This window comes from Balaenoptera borealis, assembly GCF_965194805.1.
Source record: "Balaenoptera borealis genome assembly, chromosome: 9".
Lineage (NCBI taxonomy): Eukaryota > Metazoa > Chordata > Mammalia > Artiodactyla > Balaenopteridae > Balaenoptera > Balaenoptera borealis.
In genome coordinates, this window is record NC_138873.1 from 57,038,880 (window position 1) to 57,058,412 (window position 19,533).

General features: G+C 31.2%; 1 protein-coding gene and 1 long non-coding RNA gene across 10 annotated transcripts in view; one reads left to right on the forward strand and one right to left on the reverse strand.

Moving 5' to 3' along the window:
• Positions 1–19,533, reverse strand: part of GRIK2 (glutamate ionotropic receptor kainate type subunit 2) — a 640,648-nt gene that overhangs the window by 126,832 nt on the left and 494,283 nt on the right. For 7 of the 9 annotated variants that reach the window (XM_082405212.1, XM_082405214.1, XM_082405213.1 and 4 more), the window contains one exon: positions 9,997–10,220. In XM_082405212.1, coding sequence (XP_082261338.1) covers positions 9,997–10,220 — 224 coding nt within the window. The remainder of the gene's footprint in view (positions 1–9,996; positions 10,221–19,533) is intronic. The other 2 variants (XM_082405216.1, XM_082405220.1) reach the window with 1 other exon arrangement.
• LOC309634836 overlaps positions 1–19,533 on the forward strand; it is a 43,733-nt gene that overhangs the window by 8,018 nt on the left and 16,182 nt on the right. The window lies entirely within an intron of this gene.

Below are 19,533 nucleotides of genomic sequence, written 5' to 3' on the forward strand. Positions count from 1 at the left end.
AAATATCTGAATTAAGAAATATCAACATAAATATTTTAAATTTTTGGCAGAAGGAAGACTTAAAACATTATAAAATAATGTTTATAAAATATAAAAGCATATTATAAATTATATTATAAAAATATCTTCCTAATTAAAAAATTTTGAAGAAGCCCTAATTGAAAATTGAAGTAGTAATATGAAAATTTTGAAATCAACATACATTTTCCTGAATGTAACTTGCTTTTGCATCTCCTTCCACAAGCAAAATTTTCACTATTTTCCATTTTTTTTTGGTAAAATCACCTTAGTAATATCAGTTTCCAAAACATATCTTCAGTCAGTCTAGTGAATTGCTAAACTTATATTTAACACACCTCCCAGCACCCCCATTTTCAGTACCAATAATAGTAAGGGAAGCAGGGAAACACTTACCTAATTTTATTATGTTAAAATAATATTCAGGTGCATATTCTGAACCAACTTAGATGGCAGTTGTAGCCCTATTCTGTTTATAAATTTTATCATGCCAGTAACATTCAAAACCTACAATTTCACCTTTGCTTCAAATATCAAGTCCATTAATTTAATGGGGAAATCTAGTTTAAAGTCATTCACCTCATTTTGTCATCTCAGGAGTAGTCAGACAGGGCACGTGACCATGGGTAATGTTTTAAAATAATTAATTTAGGGTTAAACATCTCTTGTAAAGAATAGCAGGAAACTAAGTTATATCCAGGCCGGGGGTGGAAGGGGAGTAGTAATGACCTTTTATATTTGTTATAAAGTATTGAAACTAAAATTCTGTTTCAATTCAAGGTACATTAGATAAAATAGAAAGAATTACCATAGTTTTAAAATGCAGATGTGTATTAATAAGGTTTTTTTTTTTGTCATAAAAGTTGTCGGGTTAGTTTCTGGGCTTCCAAACAAAATTTCAAAACTAGGTATAAAATCAACATATTTCTAACAGAGATAACATCACATTTTTACGGTGTCCCTTAGTATGCATGGTTAAGAACAAATATTTAAAACTATAGGTGTTGAAAACCAACAGAATACTTTGTATTGTCATTTGTTTTACTAATCCTATTTATATATAAAATAGATGCTTTCAAGCTCTTTCCATCCAAATATCATATTGAAATTTCTATTTCTATTTAGAGAGCAATGATATTTTGTCCTAAAAAATATGTACATATATATACCCAACAGGATTGATATGAAAACAATTTAACTTGAATGATGTAATTATGTAATGGAATGTAAAAAATTATAGCAATTAAGGTGTTGTGACATGCTGTAATGAATGAAGTTACACTGGTTGATGACACTATATCTCCTACTCATTAATTATTTGGATAGAGTGCATTATGTTACATAGCAATAAAGTCATAAATTACCACTAAAAATTACATCCATACATTTTCATTTAATATTGGTATTTCTCCCACATCCATAAGTTATTTTAAAAAATCAAAACAATATCAATAGCATCTTTAGTTTCCAGAAAATCTCACAATGTGGTTCAATTCTTTTACTATATACAGCTAGTAATTTTCAGGGGAAGAAAGTTAGCATTTCTAGAGAGTAAGTTTATAAGGTAAATCTGCACATGTATGGCTTGTGTCTCCTGCTTAGATGCCCAAGTGAATGGAAATATTTTTTAAGCTTTCTTATTTGCAGTTCTAAAGAGAAAGACACACTTCTTAAGCATAGCTAATTAGGGTGATATTTTAAGCAATCACCTGTTATTATAAAGCAATATACCACTAACATGTAGTGCAAATATTAACTATAGCATTCTTTTAAATATTTTTAAAAAGTAGCCAATGTCTTTTTTTTTTCTGAAATCTTAGAAGGAAAAGGTGGAAGATGAATTTAATGTGATAGTCAAAAAAACCAAATGATAGAAGTTCCTTTTCTAAGTCTGTTTTCTGTTTTCTTATAAATCTGTTTTCTTTTCTTAAGAACAAACTTCCTCCCTAAAATAAATTAGAATTTTAAAAGTGTAACAATAATAGCATTAAACAAAGGGTAAACATCTCTAATCTCATTTGTGAGAGGTATGGGAGCAGGGGTGATGTATACCTATTCATTCCTTAAACCATAAAAATAGTTACTGAAAAAAGCTAATAAATTAATCTCTTCATGGTTTTCAAATTAACCTGGCTACTGTTGACATGCAGTATATATTAGTTTTCTTCCTTTTCTCTCTCAATTACTTCCTTCACATGACCCACCAGCCCACTGCAAGACTACATAGGAAAACATCAATAGGAAAGAACTCTTACACTAAAGAACTTACAGCAAAGGGACAGATTTATCCAAGTAAAAATGTTACTAATTTAGGCACCATGCTTATGATTAAAGGAAAAAAATGATCTATTTCCTCTATATTTCTTAAGACAACTATCTTTTTGAGCATAGTACTCTCAATCATTGTACAAACATATATAGAAAGAAAGAAACAGACTCCTAGAAAATATTTCTTTCTTTACTCATTATCTTTGTTTCACTGGCTTCCTGCACAGACTCTCACTCTCCCACTGTTTCAAGGTGTATGTAAAAGCTTTGACCTCTCTTGACTAGACACTGTAGATTAAAATATTTTATAAAGAACATTGTTAAATTATTTTTAAAAGACACTGACTTTCCTGGGATAGTTTCAGATTGTGAAGACCTTTCTTAAGTGGCTGAGAAAACCCCCAAAAGTCCAAGGGGACAATTGGAAAGAGAGAAGTGCAATTTTGTTTTGATAATTAACACAGACAAAACAAGCTGGGAAGATATTTTCTTACAAACAATTCACAGTCCTCTGCAGATATGGGAGAAGTAGCTACCGAGAAATTGCAAAATATTGAAGAGTAAGTGCATCACTTGGTGAAATTCTGGGTTCTTTTTATCTTGTTGGTTTTTTTTTAAGAGTCACCTCAAAGAATTTCTTTCTAATCATCAAAAAAAAAAAAAAAAAAAGGAAAAGTAAGCAAAGAAAAAATAAAAAGAGAAACAAGCCATTCATAGTATTGTTCTTGTCCTATTAGCTTTTCAATCTGAATTAGCTAATGAGAAATGTACAAGAGACATGGTAGTAACTGCCAAAGAGCCACCACACTCCTTTTCCAAATCTGAACAAAGAAAAAAATTTCTTACAATGTACTGCTTCTCATCAGGAAGTGTGCATGTATGAGTGTGTGTGTGTGTGTGTGTGTGTGTGTGTGTAAAATATAACTACGTGTTCCATAAAGGATTCATTAAGAACAGAGGTGTGCCATTTTTTGGTAACAAATATAATAATTTAATAAAATTCAACTTCAACTTTTTAGCATTCTCAAGTTTCTTAATGTGACTCTATATACTGTAATTTATTAAAATTAGTTTCTGTGATTTACTGAGCTAGGCATTGTGGAACTTCTAAATTGAAACAAATCATCATTGGGTGACCATAGTTCTCAGAAGCTCATTGGCCAAGATATTTATGGAATGGACACACTTGCAATGACTGGACAGAGGAAGCTATCTTGCTTCTAGGAGTCTTTGAATTCAATTCAGTGATGGAAGCAAGTAAAGGCACAGAGGCAAATAATTTATCCATAGGATACAAAATATAAAAATGGGCTATCAAACTTCTGTTCTTACATTTATACTTAATTTTGTCCTAATAATCAAAAACATTTTTATGTGGAAAAATAATTTGGAAAGAGATGTAGAGACTTTTAAAAGATACTCAAGCATAATTATCTTTAAAATAAAATGTCAAGAAGCATTTGATTACAGAAGATTACCAAAAAATCACTTTAACTTTAAATTGTCTTTGTGTTACTCAGTTTTTATCATATCTTTTATTCTCATAAATGTCTAGCATAATTATAAAATTGAGAAGCAGAATATGTTTATTTTCTCTTATGATGACTGAGATTATCTTCTTTCCCCTATACTGATAATTTCAGTCAAAATTTCTACTGTCTCAATTGTCTAGATACCATATTCACCATAGTTGAAAATAAGTCACTGACTCAACTTAGTTTCAATTGGTTTGGTTCTACCAATTACAATAACTAAGAATTTTTTCTGGGTTACTGACTCCATCTATACTTTCAACCATGAATATTATTGGAACCATTAAAAATAAAGAGGTAAATTATTTTATAATGGGTTTACCAAATAGCAATTGTAAAAAAAAATCTGTTAATATAGAAGTAGCCTCAACTCCTATGGAAACGTAATTTGAAAGTGCATTTAGTTTTATTCAATGTTGACTTTTAGGTCCATAATTGAGGAATTTCTTAGTATAATCAATTATAATAATCACTTTCGTAGGTGTGAAAGGCATACTAGCAGACGAGTACTATTTCAAACCAAATTTCCATTAAATTCTAGGAAAATTTCTAAATGGGAAGAGGAATAATAGATAGGATTCCCTGCAGTATACTAGAGTTAAAAAAATAAAACATAAAAGTAAAATACATCTAAAATTATGTTATGGAGAGGTAAAACTGAAATGCTTTTCTAGTAAGAGGTGGGAAAGTTGGTGGCAAAGGCATGTAACAAAATTGGCATTTCATTTCAATGTGACAACAGTCTTTTTGACAGCAGATTAGTTTAACATTGAACATCCCACCAAAAGAGTAATCCATTTCCAAGTGCATAATAATTCATTGTTGCCCTTCACCATACATTAAATGTCACCCATCATTGTGACAGGAATATAAAAGCTATTGCACACTAGTCAGGAGCCGAGATCAAAGCTGTTAATGCAAGCACTTTCGACATGGTTTTCTGAACTCGGTTAAACCATCAAAAACACTATGTTTAGATCTTTACCTCTGAGCTCCAAGAGAAATACAGAATATTTTTGCAAGTATAAGGACTCTCAGTAAGGCAATATCCTTGTCATCTTGTGACTGCAGACCATGTTAGAACCAAAATGTATGTCAAGGTGGGCCTGGCAGTCACTGTAATAATAAACCCTTGAGCAGGTTCTAGGGAGACTGTTCCTTGCTCCCCTGCAACCTAATCCAATAATATAATAGATGATATTCTAATATCTTAAAAACCAGGCAAAGTAATTCAATGCAAAATCATACAAGAAATTCCTATATTCTTTTTAACCTAGAAAAACTAATCTTATGTATATAACACATTGAGTATCCTTGATTTGCTATTCTTGCTAAGAAAGCCAGGTTGGTCAATATAGCTTGTCTTCTTTTACTCTTTCTCCTATATTAGGCATAATCATTTGTTCATTTAAGTAATCTAAGAAATTTCTGTAATAATTTATTACTACCAAATTTGGTATAGTATTATTTTTCTTCTCCAGAGTTTATTTGTATTTAATTTTTAAATGCCAATCTCAAAATAAAATATGCAAAGTTCTTATATGTTTAGTGAATAATTATTAAGGTTACATCAATCCTGTTGGAGGGAAATGTGTATACCATTATTCCTTTCTTTTAAGTTCGACCTTCAGTTATTCATCTTTGTATATCAAACTACTAAGGACCTTAGACCAAAATTTACATGCTAAATTTCAGAACAGCTCTGGTTGTCTTGGTGACACCTATGGCTAAAAGAAAATTTTAAATTCTCTAATATTATAGTAATTTAAATTGACTTATTTTATAAATAGGGTCTATTATATCAATATTATCTATTTTTTTTAACAAAGGAAATATTTGAAGCAAGGTGAAAAATATCTCTCATTAGTGTAAAGGGTGGGTTCCCTAAATAAGCTTTTTATATGACTAATTGCCATCCCTATACTAATATACCTAGATCAAAGGAAGAAAAGAATACAAAGAGAGGGAAAAACATTTAGGGGCATATATGATTAAGCACAAGCCCATCATGGACAAGATTTCTTCCTAATCCTCTGTCAGCCAAGAGCTATTCTTAGAATACCTAGGATAAGGCCATTCTATATATAGAATGCAGTACCTCAGGTTCATCTTTACTCTTAAATAAGAGTTCTCAGCTAATTCAGATAAGCATGCTGATTATGTCATTATGCTATAAACAACAATGCAACTGTTTGCAAGAGATCATGGATTATAAAACCATACCAAGACAAATAAGACAATGTATTTTTTTCTTAACACTTGCTATAATAAATTTAGAGCATTTTCAAGTATTTCTTAGATAATCTTTTTTCTTATAAAATGAAGGTGAGGGGAAATATTAAAATGGTAACAATCATTATTTACTTTTAAATTTAATTTTAAAAACATATAATATATTAATAATTATCACTTACAAATTTATCATAAATTTAATATTGTTAATACTATGATACAGCAGATATTCAATAAGCCTCAAATCTAGTATTCTAATGATAACTAACAATCTGCCTAATGTCTTATTTCCTTTATAGTTGTATATTTCTCTTCAGTGAAATATATGTTACAAGTCATTTTTAGATAAATATATTTAAAATACTTGTAATTCATTAAAAAACATTGGATAACTATAAAACATTTTCATGACTTTCATTCAAGGCCAGTACATATTTATTGTCAGATAAACACATTGGTTATGAGTTTATTAATGAAAAAATGTATCAAGCCATGTTTGTTCTTGGATTTAAGCATCTGGTACAATTCTCAGAACATTATAGGTAATCAGTAGATACATGTTGAATAAATTAATGAATAGATGAGGGATATAAATTAATGCATAATACTTCATGGAATCCTAATTATCCAGTGTTCACTACAGGTTCAAGAAATATTTGACTAATTGAGTGAATGATTGATGGAATAATTAAAGTAGAAACAGAAAACAAATTGAAGGTGTGTCTTGGTAGCTAAAAAGACATAGAAGATTAATTGTAACAATAATAATTGGGACAATATTAGCTGGTGACTGAAACAAAAGTAAAGTAATGCCAATTAAAAATTGTAATGATATTTAAATCATTTACTATATTTTAATTTTGAGATAAAATTTATTTTAATTCTAAGTAGATATTACATAACTTCTTAGAATTCAATATAGCATAATATCTGATAATAAATATAAATTTTGTTGTTGAAGTGGTATTATTTTAGAACTTTGTTTTCTGAATTTCAGTGAAAATAAAACAGATATCTGAGAATTTTTTAATGTAATTTGTTTCTTTTCTTTATAATCAATAGGACAAAGAATATACATAAAGGAAATGCCATACTTATTTTGACATCAATAATGATGTTAATATGTTCATCTGTGATCTCTATATGGCATAAGACATAATCTTTTTTCACAGATAAAATAAAAATGCTACATTTATTTTGAATTGATAACAAATAATCATGATGTAATTTTGGTTAGAAAGGTAATTAAGTTCTACAATTGAAATTTAGACATTTTCCTGTCATTTGCACATCATGAACTTCTTTCACGGTAGCCAGAGTTCAATACCAGGTCAGAGTGGATTTTGCTTATACAAAATCATTTGGTTTTGGAGGTTCAGTTTAGAATTTAAATGGACTCTACTCAAGAAACTTTCTTTTAATCTGAGTTTTAGTGTGTTTTTTAATTTGACAATATTTATACAAGATTATAATAATGTTGAGAATTGAAGAAAATATTCTGAGATAATCTGTAAAGAATTGATTTTTATATTACATATTACTTTACCAAGAATATGTAATATTATTTATTACTTAATATAGGATATCCTATATTATTTATTATTTAATAGAATATTTGTTAATTTGCCCATAAATGAAGATATTAAACTTCATTTCACATCGTTGAATAAGATGCTGAAGTAGAATCATTTTCAAATCCATTCATTTAATCACTGACAAAATTCAACAGTAATATTCTAAAATTCAAAGATCCTAAAAAATGGCACACCAGTTAATGTTATGTTCTCAGATAGAAAGACATGGATGAATTTCTTTCGAGTAAAATTAATACAGGTTATCATAATTCTACAGATATTATATTATTTGATATAAAGTGAGAGTTTTAGAAAATTTTCAAAGTTAGATAAATGCATATCCATATCACATCTCTATTTGCTAATATTCTTTTAAGCTGGAAAAAAATTCAGATGTTTCAGTACCTGCTTTTGAATCTAATTTTAGAAGATTTAGGCTCAGAAAATTAGAAATAGCTAAAATTTCTAATTTGAATTTGAGGTAACACAATAGTCTCTGCTTAGGATCCCCTGGAAACTGTTATTAGAACTTAATTCAGCTTGATTGATGGCCACACAATTGCCTCACAACTGTCTCAGGACATGTTCCTCTAGGCTTTATTTATATCCTTCCTGAGAACTTTAGTTAATTTGATTAAGAGGGAACAGGTGTACCTGCAGACATCAAGAATTGTTTTTTCTATACTTCGGAATATATATTTTTTTCTTTTTGTTCTGTGGGCAGGCTGTAGAGTTCTCTAGTCATTGAATTATTTAAGCTGTAATCTGTGAACTCACTTCTCTGCACGTATATAAAACAGGATGGCTTGTGTTAGTCACTATAAAAAAAGATGCAATTGGTCCAAAGATGCTCAAAAATGAGAAGGCTGTTTTATTTGTACAAGCTATGGAAAAAACTGGAGCTAAAAGTTTATGAACTTCATACTCCAAATTCTCATTTGGGGGGAAAAACTCTAAACTTCAAATAAAAATTTTAACTCAATCTACCATATTGCTACAAATGCTATATGCATATATGGTTCCAATACAAATTTTCAGTCAAATACAATTGATAATTTTCTGAAGGACTCATGTGTTAATATTGAACCTATTAGGTAGAAAATTATAAATCTGTATAACATTTATGTGTAAATGTATCAGAAATATCTATGTGTATAACTATAAAATGTAAACATATAAAAATATATCAAAAATATTATGCTACTTCTAAAATTGATTTTATTTATTTTTTAATTGAATAAACTAAGAGTTTTTCACTGCTTGGAAAAAAAATATGACTTCATCAAAAAAAAGTTCAAGGAAGGACAAATATCCTTAGTGATAACTGATCAGAAGACCCCACATAAATTAATTGAAAAAAGAACCCACATATTTAATACTTAATTTTGAATTTAAGGCAAAAATATTTATATTTATACATTACAAGTATTATTATCAACATGAAAAAATTATATGTAGCATTCTAATTCATCTTGGATTTAGAGCTTTCTGATATCTGATAGAATATAAAAATTCAAAGACTATAATGAGTATGTGACTTCCAAAGTCATTCAAGTAACAGTAGAGCTCTGAGCCCAGGGACAGTTTTAATCTCTTTAATTAAGGTAAAAATAAGCTAAAGCATATCAAAATAATCTATCTGTTGAAAATTTGGTAGTGAGGTAAGCATAAATGAAAAATGATTACAAATTTCCACTTCCAGAGTAACAATAAAGTAGCAAAAGCAACATATATTGAGCTATATCATAGATTTTAAAAGCCATTATAAAAATATAAAAATATGTTATTTTTTCACTTAGGCATTTGAGTTTCTGATGCTATGATTGAAATATACCCTACATGTCAACAAAAATAAGGCAATTTTTTGTGGTGATATATTCCGTGAAAAAAAAATGACAAATTTTAGGTAGAAAATCATGGTAGTCTTTTTATACTTAAAATGCTTATTTTTAACTAGCCTTTGTTTATTTGTTTTTAAAAGCCTCCTTTTAAATGTTACCACTTTGGTTTTTCTTATAACTGTTTTATTAATTCAAATAAGTAAAACATAGTGTTTTGCTACCTAGTTCAAGATAAATTTTCAAAATGAGGAAACAATTTTTATATCACTGTGAATTGAACTGTTTCTAGCTTCTTATTCAGAAGAGTAAACTCTACCACACTTATAGCTTACTGACACAGCCAGCATGCTTTCTGCCCAAAAAGGCATCAGAGTACATTTTAATAAGTTATATGACTCTTAAAAGTTCATTATTCTCCAGCACCCCATGGGAAATAAAAAGAAAAGTAACATTGATTGTGACTTTTGACAATTATTAGTTAGAAAAAGGAGGTAACAATTGCCAAAAAAATCACAAAAGTGAGCATGTTACCTGGCTATGACAAAGAGCACACAACTGACACCCAAGTAAGCCAGCAGAATATACATCCAGATATCAGGGGAGAGAGGATTCAGGAAGGAGAAGACGCCTGGGTTTGTACCATTGGGCTTGCGGTACAAAATACTTATTCCAAGTGTCATAAAGGGCTTGGAAAAGTCGATGACCTTCTCTCGAACGTAGGTAATAGCCAGTGGAGCAACTGCAAGGTCAGCTTTCTGTAAGGAGAAACACAAAAAAGGAAAAAAAAGTGTTCTAAGTCACAACAAAGTAGTAACCATATTAAACAAAACAAAGACCTTACACTCAAGAATTGTCTCAGCAACAGTCATGTTAACACTTAAAGCATTCTTAACTCTGAAGTGAAGCATCTGATTTACTCTGCTACTCATTTCTATGAGTTTCTAGATTAACAAATCAGCACTTATTGCAAGTAGATATAGAAAGAAAAAACTGTATAGGATGAAAAACACTGAAGAAACCATTGTACATTTAGTACCTGGATTATTATGCTACTAAACCTGCTCATAATACTTTTAATTTAAACTTTAAAAACACTATCAATTATGATTTTATAAATACTTTGGTCAAATTGGAAATAATAATAACTACCTCAAATTATTTAGCTGATAATCGAGAAACATTTATTTTTCTGGTTTTAAAACTATAGAGCACAGTTAAAATGTTTTATTCTTTAAATAGTTAACATTGTGAAAATCCTCTTTTAATGTGATTTTGTTTACTGCCCCTGATTTTTGTTACTATCTCTCTAATTTGTTTTATATTATTTAAAGAAAATCCTTGCAGCCTTGCCTAAATCGCATTAGGAAATGAGTTTTTCAATTGTCACAAAGTTGCTAATTTTCCAGGTAGCTTAAAGATGTTAAATTACTAATGCTTTTCACTCACCATGTTTTAACCATCTATCAGGGATGAACTTAAGCTCTAACATATTGAAATAAATAATTACAATATTTTGAAGTAACAAAGGCATCTATTCCAACCCATGATGGGAATCTGTATTTCTGTATTTCTTTTATTTTTATAAACATATGGAGCTTTCAGAGAATATACGGAAATGCTCATGTTAAAGAACTACAGAAAGATGTACAACAGAATGAAATTGGTCCTTGGGCTTCCCTGGTGGCACAGTGGTTAAGAATCCACCTGCCGATGCAGTGGACACTGGTTTGAGCCCTGGTCCAGGAAGATGCCACATGCCGTGGAGCAACTAAGCCCGTGCGCCACAACTACTGAGCCCGTGTGCCACAACTACTGAAGCCCACGCACCTAGATCCCGTGCTCCGCAACAAGAGAAGCCACCGCAATGAGAAGCCCATGCACAGCAAAGAAGACCCAACGCAGCCAAAAATAAATAAATAAAATAAATAAATTTATTAAAAAAAAAAAAGAATGAAATTGGTCCTCTACTGTTTCCTTGTCTCAGGGATTGTTGGAGGACTTAAGGAAGAACCTTCTCTGAGAGGCTAAGTTTGTTGACAATATTATTCTGAGTATGCGTTTGTATGCATTTGTGTGTTGCGGGTGGGTGGTGGTGGGAGATGCTTGGATAGAATATCTTTGAGAGTAGCAATGGAGAGAGAAAGATATTTCCTAACAACCAGCAAGGAAAAACAAATCTTCAGAGTCCTGGCAAGAGTACAATCATATTTCACATTCATAAGTCAAGGAATGGCAATTTAACAATAATAATTGTTCATGCTACTTGAGCATTTGCTATGCAACAGGCATTGTGCTAAGAAGGTTACTTGAATTGTTACATTTAATTCTTATGCAATACTACTGTTATTCCCATTTTTAGATAAGGAAACTGAAACCACAGAAGTTAAAAACTTGTTCATTGTCATAGAACTAATTGAGCATTGGAACCAAGGACATAAACCTAAGCTTTTGAAATCTATACCTAGAACTAACCATGTCATGCATCTCAGAAACCAGAAATGGAATCATGGAGACATCATTCATTCATTCATTCATTCATGTAGAATGAATGCAGAGATGGAAAGGGAAATATATAGAACCAAGGGCAGGAATTGATAGATTATAGTCTCAGAATTTAGATGGTCAGGTGCAGAGTTCATGCAAATAGAACATTTTCAACAAAGGAGAGATGGTTTGAAAAAGTAAACAAGTTTGTTAGGAAAGGAAAGTGGTAATATAAGAAACAAGGATTCCAGGTCAAAAAAAAAAAAAAAGGAAAAAATAGAGTGGTGGTTTGCTCCTGTTTTGGTGGTTGAATTCAGCATAGTTTATCATGTGCCACTTAACTTTGTAACCCACCCTCCTCCTAGGCACATGGAAAGCAAAATTTCACCACATATAAAACGTGTCAGTGAGTATGCTTTAAACTGGTAAAGTACTTTTAAATTCATAATATATATCAGCAAAAGTGAGGAAACAATTCAAGTAACATATATTAAAACAAAACTACTATATTATTCCAAAAATGTTGTTCTACAGGCATATATTAATAGGATTGACTAGACATATATCAAATTTCAAAATTTACTTAGCGTTGCCTAAAAAAGTTATATTCTAATTATTAAAGGGAAAAAAACAAAAAAATTATATAGTATGCTTTCAATTATAAAAGAAATTAGTCATTTGAAACAAAAGATATAAACCCACACTTTTAACCATTTAATTAAAAAAAATGTACAGACGTGCATCTGTATAAAGGAATAATATTCAGCAACATAAAGAACTGAGCTATCAAGCCATAGAAAGCCATAGAAGAACCATAAATGCAAATTGCTAAGTGAACGATGTGTATAAAAAGACTACATACTATATAATTTCATATATATGGCATTCTGGAAAAGGCAAAACTATAAAGACAGTAAAAAGATCAGTGGTTTCCCAGTGTTCAGGGGTGGGGGAAAGTGATGAATAGGTAGGAGCACAGAACATTTTTAAGGCAGTGAAACTATCTTGCATGACACTGTAATGATGGATACATGACACTACGCATTTATCAAAATCCATAAAACTGGAAAACACAAAGAATGAACCCTAATGAAAACTATGGCCTTTAGCTAATAATAATGTATCAATAAATGTTCATCAATTGCAACAAATGTACTACACTAATGGAATCTGTTAATAATAAGAGAAATCGTAGGGAAAGGGGGTAGAATGGAAGAAGATATATAGAAACTCTATTTTCTGCACAATTTTATTATAAACCTAAAACTGCTCTTAAAAACCTATTAATTATTTTTAAATAAGAGCAGGTTGTTTTAACCACATCCTCGTTAGTAGAATTCAATGTGTTATATGTTGATTGGTTAATTAATTAGAACTAGGTTGTTAACTATTAACAGTAAAACACACAAAATTTATCAAATATCAATTGTCAAAAATAAGCAGTATCTAATTGCACACCAAGTACATTTTTAAAATCCATTTACAAAAGGAGATATCAGGACTATCTTGCAGCAATAAAGATGAGCACTTATTTATACATTATAGCATTATCTGTGAATAAGATCTATCTTCATTACAAATCCATTAATAATATAACTATTTTGGAATCTAATCAAGATGTTATTATATCAAAGAGGTTTATAGTGAGAGATGTGGTATTTTCCCATCAAATATCATGTTATTAAAGACAGAGCATTTGGAGAAAAGACCTTGATGGCAAAATGGAATAATCCCAGAACTTTTAAATCTATTCTTTGAAAATAGATTTAGTCACTGATTTTTTTATTTTAAAGAATAAAGTATTCCTGCATTAGAAAGAGCCAGTAGTCAGAATTGATTTTAAAAGGAAACGATTTCGGGCTTCCCTGGTGGCACAGTGGTTCAGAGTCTGCCTGCCAATGCAGGAGACACGGGTACGAGCCCTGGTCTGGGAGGATCCCACATGCCGCGGAGCGACTAGGCCCGTGAGCCACAATTACTGAGCCTGCGCGTCTGGAGCCTGTGCTCCGCAACAAGAGAGGCCGCGATAGTGAGAGGCCCGCGCACTGCGATGAAGAGTGGCCCCCGCTTGCTGCAACTAGAGAAAGCCCTCGCACAGAAACGAAGACCCAACACAGCCATAAATGAATGAATATATAAATAAATGAATAAATAAAAATTAAAAAAAAAAGAAATGATTTCATCGAAAGAAAAATAAGTAAATTGTTATGTATCACATGAATAGTATTGATACAAAGAAAAGGGAGAGCTCACTTCTATCACAGGACTGGTTCAGAGGAGACCATTCCAAACAATTATACTTGCATTACATCTAGAAGAAAGAGTCTGAGATGACAGAAGTCTGAATTGGGAGGGTGATAGTAGCAGGAAAAAAAGAATATCTTAGCAGTAGCTAGCATCAAATGGGTCTACTGTGGGCCAAGACTGTGTTGTATTCTTTGCCTATAATATTTCCATCAATTCTCACAACAGCTCAAATTTGTACTGTGATTTCCTTTTTTACAGATGAAAAAACCAGAATCATGAGAGTTTAAGGAAAGTATGATCCCAAAGATGACTTAACCATATTCATTTCCCACCATTTTTCTGTACAATCATTCAAATGCATCATATTCCCCTGCCCCCAAATGATCTCCCCTTTTCTCTACTATAAGACACATCTGTAAGACACATCTTATAAATCTATAAGACACATCTCCGATTCTTTTTCTCCAATGTAGCCTTCCCTGAACATTCTGTACACATTAATTTCTCCTAAGTAAATTTTTTATGCACTTATAAACTTCACCATATAATTTAACATGTAACAATACTTTATGTTGTGTTTTTTCTGAGTTTTTCACATGTAAATCACCTAATATGATATGAGAGATTTGAATGCACACATTGTTTCAACTGTATTATGAGAGTATAAGCACTTTGAAGCCTGAAGGCATTCTCTTCGATCAAAGCACATATCACTGAACTGAGAAAATGGTAAAGTATTCCTCCCTGGAAATTTCACAAAGATGCCTAGGCAGCAGCTATCTTATTAATTTAATAAGCATTAATTTACTATTCTATCATTCTATGTGAAACTCTTCCAAATTGTCTTATTTAGCCCTATGATCATAATCAATCTAACATCTGTAGGGTATTGGACAAAATTTGACACCAAGGAATCGCTTAGTAAATGTTTGCTGAATAACAGTTTCAATTTAACTTACTAAAATGTTCGAAGAAAATTAAAAGGAAATCACTCAGAGAATTTTAAAATTAAACTTTTTTCTGATCTTGCTCTAGAAATGAGATTTATTTGTACACTAATATAATTTCTAGTGAACTAACCATCTAGGGAGAACAGAATAATTCTCTTTATGGAATTATATAGCTAATAGCGGCCCTTTGATTAAAGTCTCATTAAAGATTAGAGAAGAATGGTAAAATTTATTGGTCTAAGTTCTAATTCCCTAATACAAAAATTAGATAACAAAGCATATCTTCGTGAATGGCACAACGACCGCAAATTTGATCATGTTGAGAAAACCTTCGTAATGAAGTCCTAAGAATCAAAGAACATATTATGTTATAATACGTGATCTGGTCAGTGAAACATCTTATGCATACTTCTGAAAGATCTTGCAATTTAACAACGGAAAGCCAGTTCTAAACATTGTTTTCTTTTCCATAATGTTGTGAAATGCTTAGTAAATAGGTAAAATAATTAAAAAGTAGTAAGTGCATATGAATAAATTGGAATATTTTAATTGATTTAGTAAAGAAATTTAAGCTAGTTAATTATGTATATTAATTTTAATATCACTTATAAGTGACAGCACTCTTTCCCAAATTCTTCACGATGTATGATGTGAACAAATGCTTTACCTCTGGGCACTTTCAGGGAAACACAGTTCACCTTCTGTACACATGGCATACCCGCTCCACCACTATCCTCCCAGTCATACTGCCTGGACTCTTGCAGTGACCTCTTAATTGATCCCCTGCTTTCATTCTTGCCCAGTTAATGTCTGTTTTTCATCCAAAGACCAGAGAGGTCTTTTTAGGCACATACCAGATTATCACTTCTTGCTCAGAATCTTCTACTGACTTCCAGCACACATAGAACACACATAAAACATAAGCTTATATTTGAAAAATATGCCTTATAGTTGCTTTTCACCAAACCAAGTAGTAAACACCTAGTACACAATGGAAAGTAACATAGTCAGTTGAGTTATTAATTAAATAAGGAGAATTCTTTCACACTTGTAGGACCTTGATAGGGACAATTAAGAAAGCATTAAACACAAACAGTAGTAGATTCAGCTGCTGCTTCAGCAGCTGTCATTTTATTAATGCTTAAGTAAGCCTGCTGATAATTTCAAATGATATTGACTAAATCTACCAACCTTGCCACTAATGACAGAATAAAAAATAAACTTCTCAACTGATAATTCTTCAGAAGAGCCACAGCTCCAAAACATTGATTTTTGTGTGTGTGTGTGTGGCGGGGGGGTGTTTGTTTTTATTTTGTTTTGTTTTGTTTCATTCCCATCCGGATCTGATTTAATTGTAAGCTCTCAATGGATGCTTTATAAATAATAATATTCCTGTACTAAAATTGTTACAATATCTCTTCTCTCACTGCAATATTTCTATGAGATTTATTTATTTTTTAATGCATTAATTGAGTTAGTTTAGCTACTTCAGAAAAAAAATAGGTTCATAGAGATTGAGGAGTTTTTTTTCACATTGATAATTTCAGGAAAACTAAATTTCTATTAAAAACAATTGGAAATCATGAATATTAATACTTCAAAGTGGAATTTTGTATACCTGTTATTTGTGAGCAAAGCATTGAATGATGGTGTTTCTGACACTTTCTTTCTGGATTTTTGGTATTACAGATTTCCTAATTTTAAAATAATTAATGTCTTTTAAAATTATAGATTAAGTGAAAATATTTTATTCTGCTAAAGACAATCACCTAAATAGGAATGATATTCTATTACTTTCTACAGTTCCTATGGTTATATTTAAACATACATTAAAGACAACACAAGGAAAAAAATCCTACAATATTACTCAAAATGTTATTATGTATTCATCAAGCAAGTACTTGAGAAGTGAGAGATGTTGAATCACTTCTTTGACACAAACTTATATGCAAGTTTCAAAATAGAAAACTAGAAAAAATTCAGCATGCTATTTAAAATATCAGGTTATTTCTTGAGCCTATAAGACATTCACACAATTCATTGTTACTGATTTAAGCTGCTATTTCACCTATGTATTGTCAGCTAAACCTGTTTTCACTTCCCAGTTTAAATGCTCTGGGAACACAACCAGTGGACCAAGAAACAACTACTAGCACTAGAGTGGATGACTATGATCTACAAGGAACCCTTTTAATGGAACTGTGAACTTATAATTCTGCTCTAGTAAACCATTCTCCAGTGGACAATGTATCAAGTACATTGGATTTCCAGGATCTATTTTAAAATAATAGGTAAATTATAACAGTTGTAAATAATCAATGCAATTAAATTATCCAATTATGATTAGTTTATGTTAAAATTGGACATTACTTAGTTTAGAATAAATTTAGAATTAATTTATTAAGAATATTTCTCACAGTAACAAACATTCCTTCACAAAGGATTATCAAAATTCAGCTATGCACAAGGCCTGGGCAAAGTTTAGGATACAAAGGTGTTTATGACAGTCTCATTTCTCAGGTGACAGCAATATAGGGAAGATTAACATGGAAACAAATAATTGAAAAGTTCTAATAAGTCATTCAGTTAAAGTATGTACAAGGTACAGTTGTGCTACAATTTTACTGGCTTGCCCAATTGTTACTCTAATGGGTTAATATAAAAAGATAGTCATTATTGGAATTTACATTAATCCTGCAAAACCTGCAGTTGAAATGGGACCAATACATAAATGCTCCATGGGTAGTAGTATTAAAGAAAGTGGGAGGAACTCAAGAGGGAAACGTGTGAGGCATTATAACCCATCTTAAAGCTCCTGATTATTTATTCTTCATCACTGGATTAACAATAACAACAATAACTATGCTGATGAGGTTAAAAATTAAAGTGACCTTTACAGTGATTCATTCTTCAATATGAGAGGGCATAGAAGAGTTGGATAGTGGATAGCACTTGTAAACCACATAAATAAACCAAAAGGTGCCCCCAGCTCAACCTCTTCTCTTCCTTTTTCCAGCTAAAATACAAATAAACATTAGATACTTTTCCTATATAGCCTCATTATCTCACTTAAATGCATTTGTTAGACTCAAATATTACAGAGAATACATGATCTCTGTATAAGAGATCTGCATAAACAAGATCTTCTGTATATTTTCCAACAGAACAGGGATAACATTTTGCTACATAGAACATACCTCTCCCAGAACTTGCTTTGCAAATAGATTTACATCATATGCTGAATTACTAAGCAAACTTATCTGAGTGCATCAAATCTAAACTATAAATTTACTTAATTCCCTACATTCAAAAGTCTGTATTATATGCTTAAACTTACAACAAATATAAAGTACATATTAGTATTTGTTAAACAGATAAACTGTTAAAATAACATACACAGTAAGAAAGAACTTTGGGCAATAAAAATATTTACATATATCTAAACAGCTAGCCTGTGTTGCACCTGGATGTCTTTACAATTAATTCTCTAGTGAAAAATATTTTGTAACATGTTTTCTCTGGTTTCCATGACTAATGAAATTCCTTGAATCTGTACTATTTAATTGTTTTATAAAGGTTTTAACTGTTTATTCAATATGTGTTAAAATGTTTGAGGTATGAGGAAACTTAGAACCCTGATATCTATGTGAAACCATTCATTCACTCATTTATTCAACAATTTATTATCGAACAATTCACTAATTTATCCAACAAGTATTTATTCTTGATTGACTGCTTTGTAATAGAAGCTGTTCTAGATGCTCATAGTACTGCGAAGACAGACAAAGTGAAGAAGACAGACACCGAGCATGAAACTATTAGAGGCTATAATGTCAGGACGTGAAGAGTGCTACGAAGGAAGATAAAGCAAGGTAAGAGTGTAACTAGGGAGAAAAGGAGGGCACTATTTTTACTAAGATGAACAGAGGAAACCTCTCCAAGGTCCTGACATTTGAGTCCACACTTCAGTCAAGTCGGGGATAAAGCCCTGTGAGGTTCTGATCAGAGTTCCCCTGGCAGAGGGATTTATAAGTTACAAAGGCTCTGGGGTAGAAACAAGCTGGGTATTCTGGAGGAGCAGCAAACATGTCTCCAACTCTCCCCAGCTCCTCCCAGTTTAATCATCTTGTTGATCCTCTCCAGAAAATCCCACGGTAATATAGAACATTACATGACAAAACACTCCAACCCTAAACAAAAGGTGTCAGACTTAGAAGAGAAAACTTGTGTCATTGCACCTCTCATTTTGCTCTTCTATGTTTTTTTCCACCAAAAGGAAATAATACCATTCAGGTTTATTATCTTACCTTTACCCTATAAATGTGATCTCTATAAATTCTTTCATTCAAATTCAACTGCAACAAAGCTATTTAATTGTGCCTTAGAA